Source organism: Oenanthe melanoleuca, chromosome 2 (genome assembly GCF_029582105.1).
Source record: "Oenanthe melanoleuca isolate GR-GAL-2019-014 chromosome 2, OMel1.0, whole genome shotgun sequence".
In the NCBI taxonomy this organism is placed as follows: Eukaryota; Metazoa; Chordata; class Aves; order Passeriformes; family Muscicapidae; genus Oenanthe; species Oenanthe melanoleuca.
In genome coordinates, this window is record NC_079335.1 from 72,462,924 (window position 1) to 72,476,913 (window position 13,990).

General features: G+C 38.7%; 1 protein-coding gene across 2 annotated transcripts in view; it reads left to right on the forward strand.

Annotated features, from left to right (window-relative positions):
• The window catches only part of TRIO (trio Rho guanine nucleotide exchange factor), a 244,848-nt gene that overhangs the window by 126,378 nt on the left and 104,480 nt on the right, over positions 1-13,990 (forward strand). For both annotated transcript variants that reach the window (XM_056483314.1, XM_056483315.1), the window contains exons 14-17: positions 4,049-4,244; positions 4,833-4,999; positions 11,825-11,944; positions 13,350-13,541. In XM_056483314.1, coding sequence (XP_056339289.1) covers positions 4,049-4,244; positions 4,833-4,999; positions 11,825-11,944; positions 13,350-13,541 — 675 coding nt within the window. The remainder of the gene's footprint in view (positions 1-4,048; positions 4,245-4,832; positions 5,000-11,824; positions 11,945-13,349; positions 13,542-13,990) is intronic.

Here is a 13,990-nt window from a genome sequence, read left to right on the forward strand (position 1 = left end):
AGGGGACAGTGGTGAGATTTGCAGGCAGGGTTAATTCCCTTCTTCTCCTTACTCTTCCCATATAATTTGCTGATAAAATACTTTGTTTCTTTTATGTTAATTTCCGGATACTCCTGTTCTTCTGAAATTGATGTAACTGCAGTACTGTCTCTATTTTGCCCCTTGCTCTTGGTATATAAACTTGACCTTCTCTATCCTCAGCGTGATTTTTAGTGCCATTGTTGGTGAGCTGAGTTGGAAGGACTCATTTGTAAATGCCTGTATTAACTAAAGGCAAGACTTCCCTTGCTGGTGTGATTAGGTACATGAGGAAGGTGCATGTAAACCCAGCCAGTGGGATGGTAACACTGATGGCAAACTACACTGTCCAAGATGTGTTTGTCTGATCTGTGTCTGAGCATTTTTGCCTGTCTGTAACTTGCCTTGAGGCCTGTGCCAGGGCTCTACACAGAGCATACCACACACTTTTCAGCTCACAGCTTTATCTCAACTCTATTTTTGGACTGTACTTACAAGATGTCTGTTAAATCACACTGCTGAAAAGACGAGGATGCAAAATGCTGAGATATCACAGAGACCTAACTCTTCTCCCTTTCCTGTTTTTCTTGGTTCTTGGGTTTGTTTTTGTTTTTGTTTTTGTTTTTTTTTTTTTTTGGGTTTTTTTTTTTTTTCCTTTTCCTACTCAGCTCATAATATTTACTGGGTCTTAGTGACCATTTGGTACCATGAGCAGCAGACACTTCTGAGAAGATACCTGTGGTTCTTTTTCTTTCCCACTAGTAAGAAAGAGTCTGTGTCCCTTCTGTATTATACCCTGCCTTGTTTCCTGTCAGCATTACCTTTACATTTAATAGAATGTAGCAATGTCAGGCAGCTCAGAATCTGCATTAGGAACTTCTTGAACACTGCTATGGTAAATTGTTAGTCTGTTTTTATGTTGGGTTGTCCATTTCCTGAGAGCAGTATGAATTTGTGATTCAATTACTTTAGATTTCTACTAGTCATTTGTTCTGATTGTCTTGATAAAATGTTACAAACAAAATGCTTGCTTTGAAAAGTGTCTGTGAAGCAGAGCTTTAGGGGAAACACTGAAGAGTGTGGGCAGAGAGGGCTTAGTGAATGAATTTCTGTATTAATTCTGCCTTCAGATTTGCACAGTGAGTATAATGGCTGAAATAGACCACCTTGTACCACCTAATCACTGCTGATGAAATATGAGGATTACTGCCCTTTTAGGAAACTTCTCTGTAATGGTCATTGACTGCTTACCTTTTGAATCAGTGTGGAAACATGCTGGCATTATTTATTTGAATCATGGGCATTCTGATCTTTTGAAGGGGAAAGGAAAGTATTAGTCTTGTTCAGAGTGTTTCAAGCTGCTTTAAACAACATGTGTGCCATGATCTTAAGCATGGGGTTGGTTGTATGAAATAGCATTGGAAAAGCTGTAATTCTTACTGGCTGTTAGGGGCTGTTCTTTGGAGGCACTATCAGTGAAACCTCTTGGCTGGACACACAGTTTTGATCCCTTGAAACTACTTGGTTTTTCTATCAAGTAAAGAGAATCTTAGGAGCTAGTGGCTGCAGCCACAGCAGTGTCATATTGTGAGCTTACTGTTTTTTTTACTTTATTCCCACTTAAATTCCTAGTTAAAAAGATAAGTTTTGGCATCTGTTCTGACTGGCTTTCCTTTTAAAGCAGTGTCATACATGTGCTGTGTTGAATATTAATCCTTTGTATAATGGTGTTTAGAAAGATGGGGAAAGATAGTGTTTTGATGGTGGAGTTTTGCAACCTTTTTTAATGCTCAGATTTCTATTTGACAAAGTTCCAACTACAGATATTTCTTCAGGGTAACTTTTGAATGTTGTTAACTGACCTGGATGAAAATAAGATGGTAAATCTGTTTTCTTAGAACTTCCCTAATGCAGTGGATGAAGAAACAAGCATTAGATGACCTCCACTGCTTTTAACAATAAATGAGCACAGAATTTCAGAGAGAAGTTGAGATGCACAAGAGCAGAAAAGGGGGGTAGCTGAAAGTAAGCATTTTCTCTGGCTGGACTGTTAGGAAAACTGGAACTTTCTTTAAAATTTCAGATTACTTAAAAGAACATGAAGAGCAGAGGAAGGTGATGACGTGTTGGGCATGGAGCACGCCAAAAGGAAACTAAGGGAACATGTTAAGGGTTTTGTGGGAGGTGAAGCCTGCTTGTGTGTTTAAAGGGAAAACCACTCATGGTGCCTAATAGACTATCTGATGTTTAGAGGACATGGAAGATGAGAGGAGCTTCAAGCTATGGCTGAAAGCCTTGTCCTGTCTATCTTCATGAATACTTTGGTCATCAGCTTTTCTGTTTTCAGTGTTACCCCTGGCAGGTTGAGTTTCTGCCTGTTTTCACTTCAGCAGAGGTAGCTGGGCAGGTTTAGGGATTGCAGAAAGCTACCTTAATTGTTTGGTATCTCCCATCACAACATGTTGTAATACTCCAGTACTTAGTGAATCAAGTAGAATTTTTTGCAGAGCACCTTTAAAACAGGAAGTAACTCACTAGTGCCACAATTTTAATATTATTAGCTTGATGTGTCAATTTTTTTATGGCATCATGTGAGCAGAATGGAAAAAAGCCTTCATGAGAGATTGTAGCAAACTACGGAAGTTTTATACAAATTATTGAACTTTTCTATCTCCCCAATTTTTCTTTTTTTTCTAGAAGACCTGTTTTCCTGGAATTTCTCATGTCATTTAACTGTCTCACTAACTTTGGAGCTGTTACAGCCACTTGAGAAGGGGTAGTGGCATTTTTCTTTTGGTGACAACAAATGACTTTGGTTAAATATTTCTGCACTTGGATACTTGATTGCTAATGCCCGTTAAGTCAGGTCCTCTTTTGTTGTGTCTTGCTGCATAAATAGGTACTTGCCTCTTATTTAGCACCATTCACATGAGTTTGTCCTCTTCCTGAAATCGTAAAACACTGGAACTAGGCCATACTTGTTTCTTAATATCCATAATTTTGCTTTCCCAGTGAGCTGCAATCATTGGTGCCAAAACTGTGCTAAAAATTCTGGGAAAAAATTGATTATTAACTTGAGGGATAAGTGTCTTAGACTTTTTTGAAGTAACTGATGCATTGAATCTATGCCATATGAACTCAACCCATTTTGATAATGAGTATTGTAAGCACTGTGTGTTAGCTTTAAAACCAGTTTTGTATCCTAATTAAAAGGAATATTTTACATTTCAGGTAGGTTTTGGAGTATGATTTGAAAAATACACTGTGTGGACACATGAGAACTTATTGATGTGATACATGTGTTAAAAAAACAAAACTTTTTAAGCTACCTTTCTTTGGACATCCTACGGCAAAGAATATAATCCAGGATTAAAAAGTGAAAATTGAAGTGTAGCTGAAAAGTATCAGCAAGTAGATTTAGTTCTGACATTGCAGTAATATTGTAATAAAGTATGCATTTTGGTTTTGCTGGATTCACTGAGTGCCCAGCCTTTTGTGGCAAGTGCTTCCCAGTTGTCTGGCAGAAGTCAAAGGTGTGCCTGGCCTGGTCCTTTCTGCCCACAGAAGGGTAGAGCTGGCATTCTTGTAAAAGGGCTCAAGATTGGCATAATTGTGAGATAAGCTGGCTGTTGATGTGTGAGTTATTACTTGGTGCACACTGAAGAATTAAAAAGGTGTTCCAGATCCACATTTTCCTTTAAAAGTGGAGATAAAAATGTGTTCACTTTATCTGTTTCACAAGTGAAATGTTGATGGAGTACTTTCAATAAGACAGGAGTACCCATAGTTTTGCAAGCACTGGTTGAAGAACTGTAGCAGTTCTCAAAGATGTTCTTTTGGATTGTTTGCCAAAATTTAAAATCCATGCCAAGACAACCTGTGTCTGAGCCATGTCAAATTTGATCAGTGATGTCAATCAACAATGAGCAACATGAGTTCCCTACCTCAGTCATCAGTGCAACATTAGAAATAAACTGTTTTCTCTTGTGTGATGGGTAACTGAACATGGTCTCCTTCCTTTTTCCCATAGATAATTTCAGACCTTGAGTCTTGGAATGATGAGCTTTCTCAGCAGATGAATGACTTTGACACTGAAGATCTTACAATAGCAGAACAGAGGCTCCAGCATCATGCAGACAAAGCCCTGACCATGAATAACTTGACCTTTGATGTCATCCACCAAGGGCAGGATCTGCTGCAGTATGTCAATGAAGTGCAGGCATCTGGTAAGATGGCTCCTTCATGCTATTGTGGGTAATGGCTTTCTCAGAATTATCCAGTTGTCTCTCCATGGGATGTGTGAAAAAACCAGGGATGCTGGATAACTGTAAACTGGAGACCTGTGGACTCCTTTATACTCAAATCATTCAGTGGTGCTCGTAAGAACATACTGGTACCACAGCACATAATGTCATCAGAGTTGGCAACACCTGAAAGTGTTTAGTTTTTAAATAAAGGGTTTCAGGAAGTCAGTAAAATTGGAGTAAATAGGGCAAGGTTAGTTTTATAGGTAGTCAGATCAATGCAGTCAAGCAAAGACTTTCAGCTTTCAAGTAATGTCTTCCTTTTCTGTTCCTTATGCCCCTTCATTTGATATTTTTCACTGTATATCGCACAGGGTAAGTATCAGACTTTTAAAAAAAACCCCATATTGCACTTCTTAAGAGTGCAAACCCCAATACTCGTGTAAGCCAGTGCTCCAAGGATTAGGTTGAACTTGGAGAAGGAGCTATGGAGTTAAGTGTAGCGCAGAGGGAACGGGCTGTTTGTCTTGGGAAGCTTTGCGAGTCGTGGCTAACCGGCCGTGCCCGCAGGTGTGGAGCTGCTTTGCGACAGAGACGTGGACATGGCCACGCGCGTGCAGGACCTGCTGGAGTTCCTGCACGAGAAGCAGCAGGAGCTGGACGTGGCGGCGGAGCAGCACCGCAAGCACCTGGAGCAGTGCGTGCAGCTGCGGCACCTGCAGGCTGAGGTCAAGCAGGTACAGCTCTGCCCCCAAAACACTCTGCTGCGTAAAGTCCTTCCTTGGGAGCAGGGGAGGGCTTTGGTCACCTGAGAAAATTCATCCTCTGTGAGCATTAAGTGCATTTTTGACTTGCATCACCAGCTGATACTGCTGCGTGGATTCAGAGCACAATTCCCATAGGAGCAGCTGACAGAGCTGGGGATGTTTAGCCTGGAGTAAAGGAGTTTCAGGGGGAACTTATCACTCTCTGCAACTACCTGATAGGAGGGTGTATGAAATAGGAGTTGGATTCTTTACCCAGGTAAAAAGTGATAGGACAAGAAGGAAAGTCCTCAAGTTGTGCCAAAGGAGGTTTACATTAGATACTAGGAAAAATTTCTTCACTGAATTGGTTTTTAAGCACTGGAACAGGATTGATGATGGCACCATCCCTGAAGATGTAGATGAGACACTGAGACACTTGCTTTAGTGGCGGACTTCGCAGTGTTGGGTTAACAGTTGGACATGATGGTCATAGAGGATTTTTCCAAGCCAAATTATTGTGGTGTTCTGTATATACAAGTCAAGTATTTGAAGTGTAGAGTGATTTGAGCTAATATTAAACTCATGCTTTTACCATCTGTATGGTGATGAACAACAATGCTCAGTCATAGTCCCTGCACACTGACCTAATACTTCTGGGTCTGTTGTTTGAAACATCTAGAAATAGTGATAACATAATATCAACATAGTTTATTTTCCTGGAGACTAAAGCCAGTTTTGCTTTTCCTGGCAATAGAGTGGCAAGTTTTGAGGTCTTTATCTGGTAAACACCTAAACCTTTGGTGAATTTGAGATGCTGGGAGAGCCACTGAAGTACGTGAAGGTTTAAATAAGAAACAAGAAACTAAAAAAGATCAAGGTTTTTTAATCTTGCTCACACTTGACAGCATCACAGAAGTTTGCTATAGTCTGTTGTATTACTGTGGCCCACAATGAGACTGAATGACAACTCTCAAATTGCAAAGTAATATGAAAGGGGTCCAGCCAGGACTAGGAGGGTTGAATAGAAAGTTCCCAAAGTATTTTCAGGCAGTGGTTGGCTGCTCTACAGTAGCAGATGCAAAGTTTCTGTGTGGTCTTGAATTAAAGGAATGCAAAAAACTGGTAGTTGTCTGCTGTCAGTGCAATGTAGGCATAAATCAAATACCTGATGTTCCATTTGAAGGCTTTGCATACTCTACTGAAATGCACTATATTTGCCTTAGCACTTATCTTGGTAAGTGCAAATTGCAAATTCCTCCTTTCACTTGAGTAATGATTGATATAAAGTTGTTGCAGATCAGGGTAGTTTCTGTACTCAGTTGTATTTTATCTGGAGCATGAAGGAAAAGAGTGCACATCTGCAAAGGAAGGAAAAAATTAAAAGAAATAATGCCAGCTGAGGCACTCTCATCCCCTTATAGTAGGTCAGTGGATTTGGTTGGGATGGGCTAGTAAGAAAAAATATTGTTTATTTCCATGATACTGAAATAGTATTTAGTAAAAGAACAGAATATAGCACTTTGGTAATATTTCAGAGAGACACTAAGTAGTTATTTATATTGCATGCTCCCACAATAAAGTGAGTGCTTTGGTCCACTAGCTTTGTTTGTATGTAAGTTAAATGTTACAGAAAAGACACACGTGTTTAAAACCTGTGTTTGAAACAAATGTTCTGTACTTTGCCAGGCAGATGATGAAAATCGTGGCTTTTAGGGGAATACCTCTCTTGCAATTTGTATGATTTGTAGATCATTCTGTAAGAAATTTCTAACTCTTTTGAACCACTGCTAGCCCTGACTGAAACTGAAGCTAAAATTTAGATTCTTAAGAAAATACTGGAAAAGTTTTTCTTATAATAAAGGTATAGGTAGTACACTAACATAGCCAACTGTCATTTCTTTGTAGACTGGGATTTGGCAGAAAAAAGCATATTCTGTTTTTTATTTCTAGAACACACCTCTATCAAGTGGGATTTTATGTTGAATTAAATGCCATAATATATGTGAACTTTTAGACAATCATACATGAACATGTAGCTGACAGGAGGTTCATGTATTACTTTTCCAGATTTTACTGTACAGATTCACCTAGAATACTTGCCCTGCCTGAGGCCTGAAAATTGAATGGAACACAATTGAATGTTAATACATTGTCTCATAAGATTTCTTTTGAGTCCTTTGGAATGCTTTGAGGCTAATAACTCTTAGTTTTGTGATTTCAGTTGCCTTTTTAGAAATTCACATCTGATTTATTTTGATTTTTATTAAGCATGATTGAGGAAGCATGATCTTCTGTCTCTTCTGCACTGGGAAAAACTTTTTAGGTCAGCAGGTCACAGAAGGTGCTTTGAGAGTAAAATGTAGTGGCAAACCTCCTCTTCAGTCTGTTTTGTTTGTGTTTTGTTGCCTGAAGCAATGAACACATGGTTTTCCTGTTCAATTACTGTGATTTTCTGTTAGATTTATTGCTGGTGAACCAGGTGTGAGCATATTTATTATGTAGGTGGGATACTGTCTCCATAGCAAGAATTCTAACAGTATTTCCATTTAAATTCTTCCTGCCAAAGCAACATTACTGTTACATTATTTTCACACACACACTCACATATATAGAATACATTAAAATATGTAGCTTGTAGTCATGTGAAGAGGTTAGACTGGCACACTGCAGGAATTTAGACAAATACTTGCAAAGATTCTCTTCCATACTAGACACTGAAACTTGGTCCTTGGTGAATTTTTATCAAATAAGCACAGAGAGTAGACAAAAACATTCAATATTTCTTCTTCCTTAACTATTGTACCAGTTCTGCTTTGTGGCAATGAAATTTTATATATCAAGCCTCAGGGCTAGAAGGAAGCAGAAGAGCCAGAAGACAAACAGAGATTTAAAGAAGACTTGAAAAGAATTTGCTTGTCAATTCAATGTGTTGATAGGTGCAGAAAGGGCAAAACCAGATAGAAAATTACAATGTAAAAAAACTATGGAAGATAGGGGGAAGAAAATGCTGACTGAAATAAAAGCTGTGTGTTGGGAAAACAACATGGAAAGGAAAATCTGACCACTTTTTAGAGGGCAGGGACATATGAGTAGGTGGAGGCAGAGTAATATTTATGTGAATGTCTGTCTCATCCAGAACTCCAGCTGCATGTTTGCCAGACAAACCTTCTTTATAAATCACCTAACATGCAGCTGTTGGATTACTTATTGCTACAATCACTCCCACATACTCACTTTGTAGAATGAATGCTTTACTGTGCTTAAAGTCAAAATCCCTACCAAGCTCCAACCCCAGTCCATTTGGTTTCAGTATGCTCATTAAGCCTTTTCAGTGCAGTATTTTCTGCTGTTCTGATCATGGTTTATGTTAATAGATATATAACTATGTATTCATATGTGTACGATGGTGTACAGATGTCTCAGCCCTCAAGAGTATCTTGAGTTGCTTTGTGTTTTCACAAGCAGATCTTTTAGCTTGGTGCTTGAGCTCTGACTATCCCAAAATACTACTCAGGAAGGTTATCCTGGCACTCCATGTAGTGCCATATGGATATGAAAACATAGCTAAGACAGCAGACTGAAGCAGGTTGTCTTGTGATCATGTTTAGTTACAGTCAAAAATCTAATCCAAGTCCAAGAAACTAATCTCATATCAAGCATTCATCTACAGATCTACCTATCTGACCTTTTCATGCGTCCCAAGTAACCCTAATTGTGTCTCTTTTCCACACCTTTGCAGATGCTCTGCTGATGCTTTTCTAGCCTGTTGAAGGTGAAAAGATTGAGATTGTGATCCACTCACACAGGGAGGTGGTGGGAACATGAACATGCCAACTAACCCTGCAGGCAGCACCCCTGGAAGGGGAACAAGCTCCCTATTTCCTAATGCTTATGTTTTCCCTTGAGTCAGAGCAGAGGGAAGGGGAGAGTACTGCTGGCAGATTTCCTCCTGTGAATTTCACCAGCTTGTGCACTTGCACCCTGACCTGCACCAAGCAGGAGGGCAAGTCTTTGTGTTTGGAATGGCATGTTCTGTTCTAGCTGTAGCTGCTGTAAATAATGGGATGCCAAGTCAAGAGGAGCTTTCAACTGGTGCTGCTTAAGCATTCTCCTTCATTAAAATTCTCTGAAGTTAGATGTATAAGAACCTAAAAAGGTGTGTTTTGTTACACTATACCTGGAAGAATTACTTTTTGAGGTAGAGAAGGAACCTAGAATAACTTTCACAAGACAAAATAAAAAAGGAATTTAAAAAAAAATACAACATCTGCGTCTGTGTTCTTGCAGACAATTTATTTGTCCATGTATAGTTTCTCTCTACAGTCTGTTGGACCCATCTGCTTCCCTTAGGCCCTGCCCTTTTTCTTGCTTCTGTGGCTTACCCAGGCTTTTCTCCCTTGAGTGTTAAAAATCCCCAAGTGCCTTAGCTACTTAGGAGCTCCCAGCTTCTTTTTGTCCCTTTTGTGTGGCCCCAGGCTGTAATCTACAGGTGTCACCTTTGTAGTAGGAGTGGTTGTTCCAAAGCTGGAGCCATCTTGCTTGCAAGGCTCACCTGACCCAGTGCTTTCTCCCCAGAGGACCAGAATGTGCACCCAGTTACACATCTGGAAGGTGCTATCATGGCCTCCCTTCTACAATGTAGACTTTCTTTTCTGCAGACTTCCAGAATTTATATAGGAAAATTCAAATACATGCCATCAGGGTGGGAAAAAAAACTTGTTAGCTATTCATAGAGCAGGGAGAAATGGCAAAAACTGGGTTAATGACACAACAGTGTCTCAGCCTGGGTAAGTGTAAGTCAGAGGGTGAGGTTGTGGTGCAGATTAAAGGGAATGGATGTTGTGTCAGACCTCAGTTGCTTCAGGCTGTCAGACATGTTAGAGTGTAGACCCACATGTGCCTTTCAGTTTTTGAGGAATTGTGTTTTAATAGGTCATTTTGTTGGGTTCTGCCCATGTTTCCAGTTTGCAAGTGCAGTCATATCATCCTGATTGCTTAGTGCATTAATGCTTTAATTGGTAGTGTCATATGTGGATCATTAGATGAGAATATTTAGTGTTAAGAGCTAACTGATTTGGTAGTTCATATATTTATTACCAGTGGTTAAAGGTTTAAAATCAATTAGTAGGAAAAAGTTAGGAAAACTGGTGAAATTCAAATCAACTGGGCCTAGAGAAGTTCCCTCTGGAATTCCAAGAAAACTGCCTGAAATCATGTCATATACATTAGTGCTTATTGTTTCCAAACATCAGGAGACTGGATGAGATTATGGTGGCCTGAAACTCAACATCTACTTCTCAAAAGTGGAAAAGGACTAGCTAAGGGAAGATTATAGGTCATCTAGTTTAACACAGTTCCCAGAAGGAATATGGAAACAAGTACATAATTAAAATTGAACAGTGACAAAAGGCTAAAAGGCTAACACAAGTTAATTAATCATAGCTTTCCATTGATAAACCCTCTTTTTTTCTGGTAACAGAAAAAAGGTAAGAGCTCTTCTGGGAGAGGTAGAAAAGCAGTATCAATGCTTTTAAAATAGTGTAGCTCAGTCTGTCTGGCCCTAACTTACTTTAAGAATGTCATATGAGACTACATTACCAAGATAAACTTGCTGAAAGAACATACTCAGTAAGAAAAGTTATTAAGAGACTCAATGGATTGGAAAACAGATTTAAAAATGAAAAAAAAAATTGTATTTGTCTGTATTTGGATTCTACTAGTTCATATTCTCAGTCAGAAAATCTACATGTTCGAAGTTATGCTATTAAATTTGAAGTTAAAATCAGAAGCAGCTGGAAAAGGAGTTTATCAGAAGACCCTGGATTACAGTTCAGAATATCTTGATATTTCAGAAAATTGTTCCTTAAAGAGGATATGAGTTTTAATAGTGAAAAATGCAGAGCATGATGTACTGGAAAGAATAGTCAGCTGTGTAAGTAAAGGGGTAATTACTGTCTAGGCAGCAGTTCCATAGAAGAGTTGTACAGATGACAATAAATAACCTGAATTATGTCCCATTTTACTCAGTATTTGAAAAATTATGACCGAGTTATGGTTATCAGCTGGAGAGAGCTTATAAAAGAGCAGTGTTCTAGAAAAATAAGGTGACTGACTTCACATGGGAGAGATTGAAGAGACTATGGTCAACAAGATAAGAGGAGTCTAAAGGAGGGAATCAGATAATGTTCCTGATGGAGAGAGGAGAGGGAAAAACAAAGCTGATGCAAAGAGGGAGAAAACATCCTTTTTTTCTTCTTTTTGTGGGAGTGATCTAAAAAGTTGCATGTTCCTGCTATGGATAAGGAAATTTATAATTTGGCCTCCTGAGGCTTCTGTCCAGCCATGGATTCTTCCAGTTTCAGTGGTCATGTCAAAGAAGACACATTCTGAAAAATGAAAAGTTGAAAGGACACTCAATGATCACATTTTCCTCAACATTACTGTTCAAAATTATGTGCATACTTTTTACTAAGCTATATATCCTCAATTTGCATTACTGACACTGGCTTTTAGGCAACTGTTTCTTGTAAGTTGTTCCAGCTTTTCAGGTGACAGAAATCTTTTTCAGAGTATGAACTGAAGCCACAAGCATGCAGTAGTTGACTGCAAACTGTGAGTTGTTAGCTCAGTGAAATTGTAGTGAATGTCATTCACTGTTTTTACTCAATAGAGAATTCACTGTACTATGTAATTAACAAATTATTTAGTTACTGATTCCAGTGCCAATGTGACCCTAAATGTATTTGCCCCTACATTTATCCTTTTTTGCTGGTTGGCAGTGAAATTGTGTATTTCATGATCTTCTCTTTGTTACAGGTTTTGGGCTGGATCCGAAATGGAGAGTCAATGTTAAATGCTGGGCTTATCACTGCTAGCTCTTTGCAGGAGGCAGAGCAGTTACAGAGGGAGCATGAGCAGTTTCAACATGCAATAGAGGTAAAAGCACCATTTTACTGACCATAGCCTTGTATTTACAGTTCTCTGTAAATAGCACTCTTGGATTCATGCTTCAGTATTTTCAGTTTAGGAAAAACTGTTGAACTCATGGCAAGGAGATGAAAACACTTACTGAGAAGGTGGCTTTTGTTCTTATTTATTTTGAAGCTGCAGTTCCAGGCGAACATCTTCAGTGCTTTTTTGCATCTTTGTAAAGTGATAGCTGTTCACAGCAATTTTGCTGAAAATAGTATTTTCATTTGTTATTCCTTTTCTGGAACATAACCTGTAATGCTAAATGTAAAAAAAATTAAGAATAAATGATCCAGGAAGTGGCAGTTTTGTGTATTCTGAGGTCATCCCTTAATATTTCCCTTTTTATTTGAGTGTAGGTTTCACTAAAATTTATATATGGTGATGTGTCAATCTTCCTGCCATGGCTTCAAATTAAACTTATCAGGTTGGTCATATTGCTGAAAAGGAAAAAAAATAATAGGCAGGGTTCTTAAGATTGATTCAAGTGCAATATTATTCATTTACATGTGCTAATGAGTAACTTAGTGATAATATTAGCAATATTATGATTGTTTGGGTAGACTATTATCAGAAGTACTCTACCTTGCAGTAATTCTTTAATGTTCTTTTCCTGTTTGGTAGAGTTTCATGCTTCCCCTCGCTTGATTTTTTTTTTTTTTTTTTTTTTTTTTTTTTTAATTACTGTTTGCACTGTATGCATCCTCATTTCGAGAGCTTTGGTAACTCATAAGTATAAAAATCATGAGACCTCTAGGTGTCAATTTAAGAATAAATTATGAGGAAGCTTAAAAATCTGTTTCCTAGGCCATTCTTTACTCAGATATAATAACTTAGTATTATTTAACCCCTTAATATTTTTATATTGGTTTTAGGCAAATATTTCTCTGCACATTTGCTTACAGTCAATAGACAGTTGTCTTTTTTAATTAGTCTGCACACCTGCACCTTTCTTTGCCCACTACTGATGTGCAAAAGACTGAAGTTAAAGCTGTAAAGATTGCCAAAATAAGATACATTTTTGTCATCTTTTTTTCTCACTGTGAAGAGAAGGAAAATCAAACTGAAATTCATAATTACAACATGTAATGCAACATAGATATGCCACATGTGGCTTAATGCTAGACAGTTACTGTTTGTTAAGAACTGCTATTTAGTGTTGATTTTATGATAAATCTCTGCAGGATTTATTTCTTTTGTATTTGCATAGTGAAGTCACACAGTAACTAGTATCAGACAGCCATTTTTAGCTGATGAGTGTTTGTGCATGTATAGAAGTGTCATTGACACCGTGGAAATGTGAGCCTCTGAGATGTCCCAGTAAATGAACTGAAGTGCTCCACTGAACTTCTGACTTTTCGCCTCTTGTCAGAAAACACATCAAAGTGCCCTGCAGGTTCAGCAGAAGGCAGAGGCAATGCTGCAGGCTAATCACTACGATATGGATATGATCCGGGAGTGTGCAGAGAAGGTCGCTTCCCACTGGCAGCAGCTGATGCTGAAGATGGAGGATCGTCTCAAGCTTGTGAATGCCTCTGTTGCCTTCTATAAAACTTCTGAACAGGTACAGAAATGCAGCATGATATGTGGTCTGCCTTGGTGAATTCCTCAGTGTGACATAAAACAGCATTACTTGAAAAAATGGTTGATGAGGTTTGGTTGTATTTACTGATTTGATGGCTAGTTGTGGTTTTTGTGTGGGAATCAGATAAAAATCAGCTTAATCTGCTTGTCCAAAGAAAAGTTAGGGGAAAGGTTGGCAAGGTTACTTCCTCTGCAGTCATAACTTATGGCCATCCAGAGCTGTGCAGTCACAGAGGCAGAGAAAGATGAACAATTTTAGGGACAGCTTCTGCAATTCCATATAAGCAGGCCAGTGCTTGCAAACCTACAGCCAAAGTTTGTTGCCTTAAGTCCCAGTCAAAACACAACAGAAGATAGGAGGTTTATGTAAGGGGTAGATTGGTTTTCTTGTTTTTGAGGCCTGAATTTTGATGTTTTGCCTAACTTGAA